This window comes from Penicillium waksmanii (assembly GCF_028829765.1).
Source record: "Penicillium waksmanii strain IBT 27052 chromosome Unknown utg000010l:1.0-3698451.0:1.0-3701458.0, whole genome shotgun sequence".
NCBI classification, from domain to species: Eukaryota; Fungi; Ascomycota; class Eurotiomycetes; order Eurotiales; family Aspergillaceae; genus Penicillium; species Penicillium waksmanii.
The window spans coordinates 1,089,384-1,105,648 of NW_026643256.1; the positions used below are offsets into that span (position 1 = coordinate 1,089,384).

The 16,265-nt window shown below is 49.3% G+C and overlaps 4 protein-coding genes across 4 annotated transcripts; 2 read left to right on the top strand and 2 right to left on the bottom strand.

Moving 5' to 3' along the window:
- Positions 1 to 309: 309 nt before the first annotated feature.
- On the bottom strand, positions 310 to 1,713 carry slu7 (mRNA splicing protein SLU7; the record flags this gene model as incomplete). Its single annotated transcript, XM_057271602.1, has 1 exon — positions 310 to 1,713. One exon carries the CDS (start codon positions 1,711 to 1,713, stop codon positions 310 to 312), a length of 1,404 nt encoding a protein of 467 aa, XP_057115790.1.
- Positions 1,714 to 2,033: 320 nt separating this feature from the next.
- On the top strand, positions 2,034 to 7,183 carry N7481_012384 (DNA-directed DNA polymerase zeta catalytic subunit REV3; the record flags this gene model as incomplete). Its single annotated transcript, XM_057271603.1, has 4 exons — positions 2,034 to 2,268; positions 2,329 to 4,782; positions 4,835 to 4,938; positions 5,009 to 7,183. The coding sequence occupies 4 exons, from the start codon at positions 2,034 to 2,036 to the stop codon at positions 7,181 to 7,183; spliced, it is 4,968 nt and encodes a 1,655-aa protein (XP_057115791.1).
- Positions 7,184 to 7,527: 344 nt separating this feature from the next.
- Positions 7,528 to 11,497, bottom strand: N7481_012385 (RNA dependent RNA polymerase; the record flags this gene model as incomplete). Its single annotated transcript, XM_057271604.1, has 4 exons — positions 7,528 to 10,451; positions 10,510 to 10,978; positions 11,040 to 11,196; positions 11,268 to 11,497. The coding sequence occupies 4 exons, from the start codon at positions 11,495 to 11,497 to the stop codon at positions 7,528 to 7,530; spliced, it is 3,780 nt and encodes a 1,259-aa protein (XP_057115792.1).
- An 837-nt stretch (positions 11,498 to 12,334) lies between these two features.
- Positions 12,335 to 15,912, top strand: N7481_012386 (uncharacterized protein; the record flags this gene model as incomplete). Its single annotated transcript, XM_057271605.1, has 9 exons — positions 12,335 to 12,409; positions 12,458 to 12,605; positions 12,663 to 12,757; positions 12,807 to 13,430; positions 13,492 to 13,644; positions 13,692 to 14,882; positions 14,939 to 15,067; positions 15,124 to 15,240; positions 15,319 to 15,912. 9 exons carry the CDS (start codon positions 12,335 to 12,337, stop codon positions 15,910 to 15,912), a joined length of 3,126 nt encoding a protein of 1,041 aa, XP_057115793.1.
- Positions 15,913 to 16,265: the final 353 nt, after the last annotated feature.

Below are 16,265 nucleotides of genomic sequence, written 5' to 3' on the forward strand. Positions count from 1 at the left end.
GTGAGTGTCCAGGCTAAGCGAGTGGTGTGGGCACGTCACGGGATCCAGGGCACAAGCCCTGAGTCCCGTGATTCAACATCACATGATGACAGTCTGGACCGTGCACGAAAATACACGTGATAGGGGTGCCCCACTCACGGCAACTCGAACTATGGAAATGTCCAGGGTGAAAGGTGACAACAATCTCGAGATTACTGTTCCTAAAGTTGAATGCAAATGGTTTTCCATTGTGTCATGCAGAATATAAAGGGGTATTTTGGTACAGAGAAACGCCCAGAATGACAAAATATGAAGATCCTCCAATTTGACCTAGTCTTTTCCAATAAAGTTGGCCATGGGGTCGTCGGCAGCCAATCGGCTCCGCTTATATGACTCCATTTCCTCTTCAGTGATCCCAGTTCGCAGTTCCTCCAATGTACGCTTCTTCCCATTCGCGCTGGCGTCTTCTTGTTTCGCCCAGCTAGTCGCAGGTTCAGACTGAACGTTTTGGGCATCTTGAGAAGGCTCATCGTTGTTGTCCCCGCTCTCCTCTATCATTAACATGTTGCCTTCATCTTCAAACGCCTTCTTCCCATCTTCACCTGTGCAATAACTGTTCTTGACAGTAGAGAAACAGCATGAATAACCCCACTGGAAGGCATGCCACCAGCTACCCCATACCGATGTATGATTGTTGATCTTGATGTCCTCGGCGTATTTGGACTTAGTGGCGTTCTTGGGGGCGCCCTTGATCGCGCCGCTCTCATCATACTCCACGAACCGTTCGTTCTCGACCACCGCTGTGTCGCGAAGAGCATTCGCCTGCAAATATTCGCTGCCTCCGTACTTCGCCAAGAGGGCCTTGCGCTGAGCCTCACGTTTGGTCTCAGTATCTTCCTTTTCCTTCTTCCGTAACACTTCACCCGAGGTAGGGTTGGCTTGCAAGTGTATCTGAGCCATTCCTTTCTCTTGTGATTCCCAGGCGTACTGCTGGGCCTTTTCAAATTCGGCAGCGTCTCCGGAGGCACGAACAAAGTTCTCTTCCGCAACCAGTGCAGAAGCTTGATCTTCCTGTGCGCCCATGTCCACCATTCGTCGTGTCTTCGGGTCGTATTTCGCGGAATCGAGATCGAGATTGAGAAGATATTTGGCAGTATCTTCACGAATGCGGAGGTTGCGCGTGGCTGTACTTTGTTGACGACCCATGTCGGATTCTTCAGCATAGCGAATATCCTCCTCCAGAGCACCCTCGCCATCTTCAGCATCCATGAGCTTTTGAAGATCGGCACCCTCCTTGGCTGCCCGTTTAATAGACTCCAGTTCTTCGTATTCGTCGACGACTTGGCGGTATTCACTGGCGTCGTAGCCGTTCCATCGGTCTCGCTTGGCATCCCACCCCATGTCGACCTTCTGAAGAACCTCGTCCGCTTCAATATTCTTGCCAGTCCACTTGGCACCTTGTTTCCGCGGGCGACTGAGGCATTCCTTGGTCTTGTGTGTCATAGCGCCGCAGTTTTCGCATGCGCCTTTTCGGTACTTGGTCGCAGCCGGACCAGAGCGCTTTCCCCGATCATACCATTTTGACTGGTCTTGAGTTGTTTTGTGCAAACGCTGATGCTCCAGGTAATCATTGCCCTCATCGTCGTCTTCGACGTAGAACGGCTTCTTTGAGATAAAGGACGGGATGTATTCGTTGGGTTGCTTTGACGCCACATCGGCGGGCTTTCGAGACATTATGACTTTAGTTGCTACCCAGAGGTAGCAAGTGTATGGTTTCGATGAAGAATAGTAATGTCGCTAGAAATTCCAAGGAGGAGTTTGGATTCCGGGGAAGATGAGGCGAGGTCGAAAAAGTGGCTGGGCCGCCAAGATCGGATTTCACGTGATCTGGCGTTCCACCGATGCAATGCATGCGCCGCATGCCTTGATCCACTAGCAACTGGCGCGCGTTGACTTGATTAACCCGGCGGAATTTCGACATTTCCTCAATGAAATGCTCCAGCGGAAACTCAGCGCGATGACACCGAGGCTCATGGTTGAGTCTACCCACCCTGATGGAGCCCTTTCGCGTGCGCCTCAACTGCGTCGACCATTACCAGGCGATCGCGTCGGAGCTGGATCCTCCACTGCCTATTCGGGATGGCGTCTTTGAGAAAGATTACAGGCCTAGGGTGCCTGTCATCAGAGTCTTTGGAGCCACCGAAACAGGTCAACGGGTCTGTGTACATGTTCATGGAGCATTTCCGTATCTCTACATCGAATACAATGGGTCCTTGGCGCCCGATGCGGGTATGTACATGGACGCCCGTTAGAGAACCTCTGGGGTAACCAGCTAATTTAAAGTTATAGTCAGATCGGCTATCAGGACCCTGCATCTCTCCATAGATCATGCCTTGGCTGTCAGTTTTCGCCGAAATGCCTACGACAGGAAGACTGCTTTCGTGGCACATATCACCTTGGTCAAAGGAACCCCCTTCTATGGCTACCATGTCGGATACCGATTCTTTCTTAAAATCTATCTCCTCAACCCAAGTTGCAAGGGTCGCCTTGCCGATCTTCTGCACCAGGGGGCTGTCATGAAGCGGCCGCTACAGCCCTATGAGAGTCACCTGGGGTACGTTCCTCAATGGATGTGCGACTATAATTTGTCCGGCTGCAATTACATGGACTGCAGTATGGTCAGATTTCGTTCACCGGTGCCAGAGTATCTGGAAATGAATAATTTGAACCACCGATGGCATGATCGAACGATCGACCCAAAAAGTATACTTGATGGGCCAGCCCTCCAGAAACAAAGCCACTGCGCGCTGGAGGTGGATATTTGTGTCCAAGACATCTTGAATCGATCTCATGTCAAGGAGCGCCCTCTTCACCACGACTTCATGGAAATGCTCCGGCCGGCCATCATCAATGAGCGCTTAGTCCCAAGTGTGGCTGGTTTATGGGAAGATGAGACGCGGCGACGCAAGAAAAGAATGGGAATCGTTCACCCTGGAAATACACCGTTCGCTCCGGAGGAGCTGATCTCGATGTCTGCTAATTCAAGAGACCAGACCAGAGCTGGCTGGGTTCACGAAGATGAATTTCATGAGATGGCTCGGCAAATCGCTTTGGCCGAAAAGGAGGACGCCGAGGAGAAGGATACATCCTTCGAAAAATTTTTGGACCCTAACCAATACGAGAAGAATGTCAAGACCTCATTGAGCAGCGTTGAAGACTTTTATCCGGACAAGATCGACAGTTTTACAATGGAAAACCACCCGCAAGTACCCGACGATGCAGTAAAGGTTTCTGTTGATGAAAGCCTTGCATTATCCTCTCAGACTGACGACAGCTTTCTTTTCGATCTCGACCATCCAGATGAAGCACCAGAGGACACTCAATGTGCAGAAAATACTACAGTTGTGAACAACATGGCTGATGAGAGTTTCTATGACGGTGTTTTTGATGAATTATCATCTAATCTACCCTTCCGGCTGTCTGGCGAGATGGATTCTTTGGATATGGCATCGGATGACAGACGAGACAGCGAGTTACCCAGGCCAGATGTTGAATTTCCAGGCGACCCGAATGAATACAACCGAGGAGGCCTATCCCTGAAGCGCTCTCTCGATGGCGGCTCTGGTATATACAAACCATCCTTCAAAAAGCCGAGGTTCTTTATGGAACATGACTCTGGCCCACACAAGTCAGGCATCTCTGGAGGAACAGGAGAGGGAGGAGATAGACAAAATCTGCCCAAGAACCCATGTCTACAAATTGAGGCTCCTGCGTCAGACCCCAAGTCGTCCTCATCGCAGAAGACTATCCGGGCGAAGCAACATATTCCAGACAGCAGGTTAGATTTTCCAGTCGTCAAGGATCCAAATGACCCCTTGACCATCTTACGTTTTAGTCAAGACGACTCAAAACGTTCAAAGAAGGAGCGTGGTCTGTCTCAGCAAATGCCAAACTCTTTCCCCTCGGGATCAGCTACAAGTGCATCGGGACAAGCTAGCGCGCTTGGCGGCCCTTCAGCTCTCCCATCCTCTTCAACAATCGCGGAGGCAGTCATACTCGATCCGCATATTGCAGAACTCACAGAAAATCTCAGAAATTCATTTGAATTTTCGCCCGATAGTACTTTGGCCATTTTCAGATCTGCAGGCCCAAGCTCGACCGAGGTCCCCAAAACTATGAATGACTATGGTAGACCATCAGTTGTCTATCAGAAAGCATACTATTCCGAGGAAGTAGATGTGCCCGAAAGACCACGAGAATATGCTGGTCGGGAATTTCGACTTGAAAGCGACACAATACATTTTCTCCCCGAGTTTGATCCATTGGGAGACTTGCCTGCGATGTTTGGAGAGCAATTCACAGTTTCCTTTGACCGTGAGCATCAACAAGAAGTTGACCAGCAGATGCGAGAGTTTTGCACTGCTAGAGTCTGGGAATTTGCGGCAGTGCCCCCTAGCCGCTCTGAAGTCATTGAATGGTTTGAAAGCACCCAAGCGAGTAATATGAAAAATTCCGCACCTGAAAAGCCGGCCGCTTCGAGGATTGAGACCAAGGTGGATGCCTTGTCGCAGATCGAAGGCCCGACCCAAAAACCCCTGGAATTCAAGAATTCCCAGAAAGCAAAGACAAGCGTGGAGCACCAGGCGCAGTATATGAGCACCATGAGCTTGGAAGTTCATGTAAACACTCGCGGAGCTCTCTCGGCCAACCCTGAAGAGGATGAGATTTCCTGCATATTTTGGTGTATACAGTCTGAGGATGATGAGATCGAGGTTAACAGTCACATTCCTGGCGTCCATGTTGGCATGATCTATCAAGGCGAAGGGGAACCCCCCCGTAGCTAAGATCTCCAAAGCGTTACGGGTCGAACTTGAGCACGAGCCAACAGAGCTGGATATGATCAACAGATTGGTTGATATTGTTCGTTATCTTGACCCAGACATCATCACAGGCTATGAGGTACACAACGGCTCTTGGGGCTATGTGATCGAGCGCGCGCGAAAAAAAGTACGACTTTGATCTCTGCGAGGAGCTGTCTAGGGTAAAATCGCAAGCCAACGGAAAGTTCGGGAGAGAGGATGACCGCTGGGGCTTTGAACATGCTTCTTCTATCCAAATGACCGGCCGTCATATGATTAATATATGGCGTGCCATGAAAGGCGAGATGAATCTGTTGCAGTACACCATGGAGAACGTTGTGTTTCACCTACTGCGCCGCCGGATTCCGCACTACTCTCATCGGGATCTCACTCAATGGTACCAGAGCGGACATCCTCGCCAGGTCTACAAACTTGTGGACTATTTCACTTCCCGGGTGCAAATGAACCTAGAGATTCTCGAAGCCAATGAGCTCATTCCTCGACTCAGTGAACAAGCTAGGCTACTGGGCATTGACTTTTACTCGGTCTTCTCTCGCGGCTCTCAGTTCAAAGTTGAGTCCTTAATGTTTCGAATTGCCAAGCCGGAGAACTTTCTGCTTGTATCTCCAAGCAAGCAGCAAGTGGGACAACAGAATGCGCTTGAATGCCTACCGTTAGTCATGGAGCCACAAAGCGACTTCTACACCAGCCCACTCTTGGTTCTCGATTTTCAGTCTCTCTACCCCAGCATCATGATTGCATACAACTACTGTTACTCGACATTCTTGGGGAGAGCAGCCTCTTGGCGTGGTCGGGATAAGATGGGATTCTTGGATTACAAGCGACAGCCCCGTCTTCTCGAGCTTTTGAAAGACAAGATCAATATTGCTCCAAACGGAATGATGTACGCAAAGCAGGAAGTGCGAAAGTCGCTTTTAGCTAAAATGCTTACGGAAATTCTCGAAACCCGCGTGATGGTGAAGACTGGTATGAAGGCTGATAAAGACGACAAAATTTTGCAACGTCTTCTCAACAATCGGCAACTGGCTCTCAAGTTGATTGCGAACGTCACATATGGATACACCTCCGCCTCGTACTCCGGCCGAATGCCCTGCTCCGAGATTGCAGACAGCATCGTGCAGTCAGGACGGGAAACTCTCGAGAAAGCCATCGCTTTCATTCACTCAATCGAACGTTGGGGCGCCGAGGTTGTCTACGGCGACACAGATAGTCTTTTCGTGTACCTCAAAGGTCGAACTCGTGACCAAGCCTTTGATATCGGCGAGGAAATTGCACAGGCAGTCACGGAAATGAACCCTCGACCAGTGAAGCTCAAATTCGAAAAGGTGTACCACCCGTGCGTGCTACTAGCCAAGAAACGCTACGTTGGGTTCAAATACGAACATCGCACCCAAACCGAGCCCGAATTTGACGCCAAGGGCATCGAAACCGTCCGCAGAGACGGCACCCCTGCCGAACAAAAGATCGAAGAAAAAGCCTTAAAACTCCTCTTCCGAACTGCAGACCTCAGCCAAGTGAAGTCCTACTTCCAGCGCCAATGCAGTAAAATCATGCAAGGCCGTGTCTCGATACAGGATTTCTGTTTCGCCCGCGAAGTAAAATTGGGCACGTATAGTGAACGTGGCACAATGCCCGCCGGCGCAATGATTAGCACGAAGCGCATGCTCGAGGATCCGCGCTTGGAGCCGCAGTATGGCGAGCGCGTGCCATATGTCGTTGTCACAGGCGCACCTGGGTCTAGACTCATTGACCGTTGTGTTGCGCCTGAGACGCTCTTACACGACGCGCAGCTTGAACTTGATACGGACTACTACATAAGCAAGAACCTCATTCCGCCCCTAGAACGAATCTTCAACCTCGTCGGCGCAAATGTCCGGCAATGGTACGATGAAATGCCTAAAGTCCGGCGTATTCGGCGCGTGGATAATGCGGCTTCGACTGTCTCACGGCCAGGTATGCAATCCGGTGCGATGAAAAAAACACTTGAATCGTATATGCGCTCTTCGTCGTGTATTATTTGTCGGGAGAAGTTGTTAGATGCCGCTGTACCGCTTTGCACGGATTGTCTTTCTCGTCCGCATATCTCACTTCTGGATGTCGTTTCGCGATTACAGCGTGCTGAGAAACGTGTTGCTGATCTTGAGGCTGTTTGTCGGTCTTGCATGGGGGTTCCTTGCGGTGATACAATTGCGTGCAACAGCATTGACTGTCCGGTTTTCTACTCTCGTACTCGAGATGTGGCTCGCTTGAGTCATACAAGAGGAATCTTGGGACCTGTTGCTGAGTTATTAGAGAAAAAGGGGGACGAGGGGCTGGATTGGTGAATTGGTTATTCTTGAATTACTTTGAAGATTCTCTCATGCTATATTGGTCTTGGTCTTTTGGAAATTTTTATTGTATCATGTCATGGCGTTGGAATACCCTATGCTGGAGAGGTGGCTGGCGATATGTGAAGCTTGAATGTAACTAAACCTTGAAAAAAGAATAAACAACAAATATCAACAAAACATACTATCTAAACATGCACTTCATAAAAAACATTCTTAACAGCGAGAATCAAATGCAACCGAAGGGAAGAAAAAGTACAAGCCGAACATCCCCTCACTCCGAGTCTCCCATCATATCGATCAATTTGTCTAGAGCCGATGAGTTTGCAGTGACTTTGTCTTCAAATATTTCCTCGACAATATCGTTTTCGCTCTGGAGGATTTCGCTCTCGGGGATTTCGACCTTCGGCCTTCCTGACCCCCCCCTCAATGGAAAAATCGGCTGTAAGCCGCATAACCTCTGCTTGCGTGTACACCTTTCCCTTAGGACGGTCTCCTTTAGTGGCTGCGAGCTTCGTGATGGCGTCAAGATCATAATGTCCCTGGGCAATTTTGCCCAGATACTCGGAGAACATCCAAGGAAAGCTGATGAGAGAAGTCTTCGCCGCGCTGGATTCCATGTGATCTGATTCCTCGTAATCGGACTCATCATCGTACTTGGTGATTCCTTGAGTAGTCAGGAGGTCTTCATGAGTGACACGGTACATCGCCACTACCAATGGCGCAAGCACCTCAAGAAAACGACCACCCATTTTTTCGTAACAGTGCTGGCGGAAACCACTTCGAAGATGTTCTGCGAGCCCGCCGACCTTCTCGGAGATATTGTAGTTGTTAGCCGAGCCGTTGTGGCTAAGGATCCAGGAAGACCACACTTCAAATTCAGTTGGGATTTCGTATTGAGCCATTACCCGGCGCACTGCCGCGTCATAGTCTTCTTTCAAACTTCTCGCATAGTCTAGAAGACCTTCGCTTAGCTCTTTTAGTTCGGGCTTGCAATCTAGAATCCGAGAGTCAAATGACATGGTGAGATGAGGAACGAAGTTGACATTCTCGACGGCATCGTAGAGCTGGCCCAGAATTTTCGTGGAGTGGTAATCTTTCTTTGAAATCGCACTCCTCCTATCCATGAAGTGTGGCCACCTTGAGGGAACAAGATCACGGGTCATCACTGCAGCACCTCCGGTTTTGTTATAATCGACTGCATCGGAGTGAAGTCGAGCCAGACGAACGCATTTATCATCACGAATGCCATCGGGAAGAATATCAGCCCATGCTAAATGAGCTCTCGCGACCGATGGTAAGATGTTGTTTTTCATGTACGTGACAAAGAATGAGGTCACTTCATCCACTGTCACGTCACGATCAAGATCTGGGGCTTTCTTCGGATTTTGTTGCATTGGAGGTTCGAACCAGTTTCGCTTAGATGGAATCAAGTCCTGGTCCCAGATAACGACATAGTCATCCCCGTCCAAGTCCCCGCCGGAACACATGCCGGGAACATCTAGATCACCAGTCTGCGGAAATACGACAACATCTCGCAGATGCCTCAGCGCTGGCACATCTACCGCGAAAACAACTCGAATATCCCCTGGGTGAAGTGAAGGATTTCGGGCGACGATGCAGAGCCCCGTGATGACCTTCCGAGACCAACCTCTTTTTTCAGGCTGAGAGACCTGGATAAAAATCTGTGGCAGTGAAGCTTCTTTGTCTAATGGCCTGCCACGAAAATAACCATTGAGGATACCAGTCTCATCAATACAGCCAAACACACACGTGCCTTTTTCAATCACAATTTTGGCTTTCTCTTTGAGATGTTTGAGATGCCAGGTCTTCCATAGAGCCAGCATCGAATAGACAAATGGCTCTTCTGTTCGCCTGAAGCCGCAGTCTATCATCTGGGCGAGACAGAGTGTCATTTGTTCGGGATCAATGTATTTCCGAAGCATACCAGTGGCTTTTTCATCCTTCACCATGGCCTCTTCAAATATTTCAAGATGCTGTTTGAGCTTTTTGTGGAACGCTCTGTCAGAAATCCCTCGGGAGGTGAGCACAAGAATCAGTTGTCGATTTAAGGTTGCGACCGAAGGGCGTGAAGAGCGGATGATTTCCAACCTGACATGAGGGCTTTCGAATTTCAGTTGGCTCGGTCGAATATGAACCTCAGAGTGACCAGGATCTGAAGAAACCACAAGCAGGCCTTTACACCCACCAAGTCGGAATTGAAAGGCAGAGGGCAGTTCACCATCTGGGGTCTTGAGATTCAGCTCCTCGGCAACCATAGAGACCAAGAACTTGGATATCTTGCCTACGCCGTCGGAGAATACGCGGCCATTCCGGGTAATGTCTTCGATTTGTCGAATATCGGCTTTGCAGCCCCCGAATGCACGAGTGGTAGAGAAGCTCTGACCCAACCTTGCAGCATACTTTGCTATATTCCTGATATGACTGAGCTTACCCATCCAAGCCCGAATATGGGCTGCAGTCAGATGGAGAGTGGGTGCGAAGAAGTACGCGCCGTGGTCACGGAACTGAGAGTTGCTGAATGCGAGAAATTCATAATGACGATCACCTACCGTGATTCCGTTCGCCATGGTTCTCTTGACTCGAGTGTAAATCTCATCCTGGGAATCCCCCACGGTAGAAAATATCCTACCTACGCTCTTCTCGTCAGTGAATCGAACACGGAGAAAGTGATCTACGTGTTCGATGTAGCGGCGAATGATCCGATTCGACGTGTCAACCGTGGGAGTGTAGTAGTAGATCGTAGTTGGAGTGACTTGGGCACTTCGCATGAAGGAACAGTAGGAAGGGATTTTTGCATCACTGACTCCCTTGTAGACCTTGATATCAAAAATCTTCATGGGATCCGGGTAAGTGGTTTTTTCCGTGCCGACATGCTCCAACAGCCTTCTGGCGTTCTTTTCTCCGAGATCCCGTAATTTGAGGACAAATTCTCGAGTCATGCAAAATTCCGAAAGCCATCCATTTGAGATGCAAACTTCTAGCTGATAACGGACAGGAAAGTCCAAAGGAACGTATCCCCGATCTGCTAGGTCGCCGAGTGTAGAGTGTGGTGATGAGGGGTTCTGGGCGGGTGAGTGGTTGATCCAGTCCCAGACAAGCTTCGGTCTCCGAAAACTTTCTTTGAAGGGGCAATAATTCTGTACTGGAACGTTATGATCGCCTAGAATATCGTGTAAGAGTGTGAAAACGCCATTCCCAACTGCCTCGGGGGACAAGGTAATCCGGAAGACATTCCACCGACCTAGAGAACAAGGAGATTGAGAATTAGTCACTTTATACGAGAGGTTGAAAGTACTCACCGATATCGACAATTTGACCAGAGCGGTAAAGATTGGTAATGAGTGTCTGGTTAACCAGTGCTTCGGGATTGTGTACCAGAGCAGTCTGCCGGGGCCACGCATCAATTTCCTTCCAATTTGTGTCGGATTGAAAGGTAGGCTCCAGATTCTTTAGCCGACGGAAATAGAGTGCTGGGTGCTCTAAAACAGCGAGGAGAGAGATATTCTTGGACTGGGGATCATGGAATTCCCAGAGCTTGTCTAGCTGGATAAATTTCACTCTCAAACGGAAGAGACTTTCATTTTCTTCTGAATGAAGAGAAGGGTTGCGAAGGTTTCTGATATCACAAATGTTGGTAGTGAAATTGATAGACAATTCTCGTCGGCGGATGTCGAGGGATCCTCTTAGAGAGCCTTTGAAAGCGTGCATGATGTGAAAGGAATTTTCTCCATTCAAAACGCATACGTCGAGTTTCATGACAGAAAAATCCTGCAATCAGTAATGAATATGGCAAAGCAATAATAATTACATTTAAACTAAGTCTGCTTACCATAAACGAAGGATATCTCACTCCAGGGCGCACAGGACTGTCCATGAGACCCTCTTGGTCCCCGGTCTTCAGTTCGACACGAACCGTTACCTCTGACCTGTTCCGGAGCTTGATAATGTATGTTCCCATGGCCCAAAATTCGGATGAGGGAGGGGGTCTGTAATCATTTGAAATCAGTGGAAGGCCATGACATACGGATCAGCGATATAAGTAGGTATGGATATGTACCTGAAGCGGATGCGGCCCTTGCTGTGACGATCGCCCGTCCTCTGATCAAAGATGTCGACACTGGTAATATTGCCTTCATTTTTGAAGGAATCCCAGAGGACAAATGTGTTTGTGCCTTCGGGGATGTTGAACACGTTGATAGCCAACGATTCCCAGCTTCGCCATGTCGGAATATCTAGCGGAAAGGACATCATAGGAACCCCCTGGACGAGTTCTGTCTGGTTTGCCATGGTTCAGACACCTGTTCTTGGAGAGAAGAGAATGGAAGGGAAGAATGGAAAGACAGAGCTAGCTGAGATAGCTCTACTTATGGTGATACTGTCAGGCCAGCTCTTTGGTATTGGCGGGCCAGGCAGGCAGGCAGGTGCAAATATTGCCAAGAGCAAGTTTGGCCACCAGGTGAGTGGAAGATGAGTGACTCTAGCAAGAGAAGACCTAATTAGATTCTTCGGATGACGAAAAGTGAAAGGAAGGCACCGAGTGGGCGAAGGACGAAGGTGAAGAAGAAGAAGGTGCAAAGGCGACGGGGGGAGGGCCAGTCAGCCAATCACATCGTTTCCCCTATATCAATTGTTAAGGCAGTCGTTTAGAGGTATTTATGAGTACTCTCTAGGTACTACACCTATTTAGAAAAGAGAAGGATGAGGGGGAATGGCCCCTCAGGTTGATACCCGATTGAAAAGGGGCCAGCAAACGAGATCATGCACAAACCCTGGAATCCATGCAAAACAGGAGTTTCTAGTAGGTGAATGTACAAGCAGTACCCAGGTGACGTGCGTGTTGATACTCTAGGATCGCATTAAATTAACTCCTGGGGCAATTATTGAATCACTCCAATATATCTTTGCTTTACTGTAGACTACCTTTAGTACATGCTAGAAGTGCAAAAAGATATAGATCGGATACCGGGCTGTGAGTGGTTGTGCCCAGTGACCGCCCGGTTGCGGGGGCAACGGCCGCCGATCGTACACACTTCGGATTGCTTCTCTCCTCAACCACCTGGGTTTAAGGGACCACCTCTAAGTGACCACGAAACCTGCTGAGTACCAGGTAGCATAGACATCGTCATGTGCGAGGATCTCACGCGACTTATTCGCGAGATTGAGCGCGTCATAACCGCGCCTTATGTGGCTTCACTCCAGGTACGTCATAACAGCATCTTGCAGAATGGACACTAACACCGTGACCAGGACCTATATAGACTGGCAGAAAATCTGGATTCATCAAAAATCAAGATATGGATCCTGCAAAAGCCGTGCCAAGTCGGTCTGTTTGCGGATGTCCTGGTAGAAAGCTTGTCGCGATCGCGAGTTGCTTTGCCATTACTCTCCATATTTGGTGAGCTTTATGATCTGGGGGAAATACATGTCAGCGCCTGAAGTTAACCTGCGGTAGCTATGACAACTTGCTTCCAAGATACACTGCTGAATCGTCACCCGGTTGTATTGGAAGCTTTCCTTGAGAAGGCCGTGGATTCTGGGGAGCCGGACGTGGGTGATATCAAACTAGTCCTTGGGAACGACGAGCTGACCCTAATAGTATACTGAAGCATGCGCTGCTCTGCTCTCATTGCCTCTTCCATCTACCATGGCTCCTCCCGGTCGGCTTCACGGCTTCATCACGAAGTTGGTTTCAGTCATGGCGAGTAACCCATGTGCAGAGACCGTGGCCCCTTTACACATGATAATGGGCACTTTGAATGGCTCTCCTGGTCTCCTCAATGAGATCCCCGACGAAACAATGGCCAATCTGCAGCTTGAATTTACCAAAACCCTCCGCAACATGGAAGACCATATGGGCATTCTCCTGAGCCTCGCTACATTTGCCCGCATCGCATCGACCCAGTCAGAACACCAGAGCCCCTCAAAACAACACGGGTCGAAGCCACCGGCCTGGCTTCTAAACATTCAACATTTCTTTGGCCCCAAACGCGGGCAGAAAACCCTGGACTTAGTTGTCTTGCGAGTCATCTTAGCCTGCTCTTCAAATAGCAGCCCTCTCACTCCATCTCAAGCCGCAGAGAGCATCCGCCTCGCCATATCTATCGTTGACAATATTGACGCCAGCCAGAAGAATGCCTGGGTAGCGAGCGGCTCCTCGAAGGTCGCTAAGCTGTGTGATAAAGTGGTCCGAGATGGGTTGGATCGCGAGGTTCAGCTTATGGTATGCACCCTTGGACCGTGGCTATATCTTGCCTGACTTGACTCTAACATCTTGATTCCAGGGCTTGACCTTCTTGTTGTCCATATGCCCGGTTGAAAACTTTCCCCCTCAAATTCGCAACCTGGGGCTACGACTTCTCATTTCTAGAGACAGTCGAGTAGCTTTAACCACTATGGAGTCTCATCTAGTGATTCGTCTAACACAGTCCCTAGCTGTAAGTATGGCTTATTTGTTTCCACAAGATCTAGCTAACATGAGTAGGCTTGCGACGAATCCTTCGTTTATGAGTTACTCAGATTCACTGTCGATGCGGTGAAGGACAACAATATGAACCGTGGCTCCTTATCCAATCTGCACGTCGCAAACTTATTGCTTTCGAGCTTCCAGCAAGCCGAGTCCCAGCAGGTTATATCGTCCTTGTTAAGCTCTACGTCTACAAAAGAGACCATCGCAAGTCTTTTCGGCCAATTCCCGTCCCAAACCAGCCAGGTCCAGTGCGAGGGCTCAGAGATATGTTACTGCGCCTACACTACATTGCAGAATAATATCCTGCAAAACCTGTTTGAGATGTACTTTGCGGCCGCATTGTCCCAGAACGGGAACGGAAGAGACATTGATATTATTAAGTCCTTTGTTGGACGCGTGCCAATGTCGCTCGAAAAGTGTTCCTTTGCTAATGCCGACTCAAGTAACTTTCGTAGCTCTCTTCTCCTCCGCGACCGCCGGGAATTCACATCTCTGCAACATACGAATCGGGATTGGCGATCTCAAATCACGGATACCTTCATGCAGAATTCCAAAGTGGCGAATGATTCTATGGTGCAAATGGTGGAGGGTATTTGTTTTGATATGGAGCGACGCTGCTATGATGTCGAAGGTCCCCTCCGCTCCGCCGAGGAAGATCGAAACAAATATATGCTCGAAGCGGAGCAACTCCGGCGTGAACATGACAACCTCGAACACGTTAATAGACAATCGGTACAGGCGATGTCCGACCTTCGCCAAGAGATGGCTCGTCTGGAGGAGCAAACCGAAAGCGCATGTAATCGTGTGGAAGAGCTGTCTGCCTCACTCAATTCCGCACACGACGAACTCCAGGAACAAATACTTCATTCCGAAGAAAGTCTTCACTTGGAAAAAGACAGGGCTCGATCACGGGAACTTGATTTGATCGCTACCTCCACAGGGAAGGATGATCAGCTAGAAGAACTACAGGAGAAGCTGCACCGTCTTCAGTCTGAGAATGAAAAAATGAGGCGGTCACTGGATGTCGGGGTACAAGAAAAGGCATCCTCCTCGGAAACAGTCGCATTCTTGCAACATGATATCGAGCAGCACAAGCAGGCCTTAGAGCAACACAGGACTCTATGTTCCGAAAAGGAGGGCGAAATTCAACGTCTCTTGTCGGTAAATGGAGACCTTCAAATAGAGACGGAGAATATGAAGTCTATGGTTAGTCTGCACTGGTCTACGTGTATATTTGTTGAGCTAACAGCTGGTACCTGCAGATGGTAGAACAGAGCCAGGAAACCGAGAGGCTGCATAACTCGCTCCAACAAGCCGAAGAAACATCAAGGTTGGAAAGGGAGGCAATGAGACAAAACCATGAGGTCCAAATTTCCAATAACAAAGCAGAGGTTTGTCTTGCAAGAACTACTTCATTCTCGATTTCTTTCTAACAGAGACATGGCAGGTCACAAAGCTGAAAGAGGAAAACAAACGTCTACATCGCGAGGTGCAAGATGGTGCGAGTGAAGCCACAAAGAAGATCCAGGCAAAGGACAAGCGCATGATACAGTTGGAGAAGAAGGTGTGTGACATGAAGCCCTCTATTCCACAACGCACAGAACAATTCAAGAAATTGGGCCTATACTGACCTATTGTAAAGGTTCAATCCATGCGGAATGAACGAGAAGCCAAGGCTAGAGAATTCTCCGAGGCCCAGCAACATATTGGCCGTTTGATGGGGGTCATGGGGTTTTCTGCACAGCCTGCACAGCCTGCAGAGCCTGCAGAGCCCAAACCCCAACAACCAAGGAGTGCGAAGCAATCTAAACCAGCAGCACGCCACCTCGATGCATACAACGACGAAGATTCACAACTGATAGAATCATTCGAGTCCATGGCTTCTAATTTTAACGAACGCACCGCTAAACGACCCCGGGGAAACCGCCTTTCTCACCCATCGCAACCTCAACCCCGAACACCGGGTCTTCCGATGTCAAAGTCGAGCCCCCATTTCTCGGAGTCTGCAAGACGTTCGACTCGCAAACCGCTGGGTGAAGCTGATCTTAACAGCCCGACCAAGTCTCCGGCTGCCAATAACTCAAAGCATAAACAGCCTACGGTTGGGCCGACCGATCCTTTCGAGGATAACTGTCTTCAGGATTTGGATTTGGATATGGATTTGGAGTTTTCACGGGACTTTATTTTCACCAGCACAGCCTTCTCGGGGTCAGATGATAAGTCGGCACCGCAATGAGGGCATGTGAAATTGAGTCTCATCATGTCAATAGTTCTTTGGTTATGAAAGACGCCCAGCTACCATGGCGGGTATTCAAGTTTCTTTCTTGCAGATACTGGGAGTTAATATACCTAATCGGCCTAGCCGATGTTAATGGGAATCCCTAGAGAGAGCAAGTCATATCAACAGCGTAGTCATACTAGTGCTCAGTACTCGTGGCACTCCATCAAACACCTCCGATACCCCCATACCCCCATACCCCCATACCCCCACGCTAGCGGAATTGTTCCTTCTCGGCCGAAGTCGAGTCGAGCGGGGGGAATTCAAACCTCGCCCTGTCTTTGCCCCGGAACAACGGAATAGCGTGACGG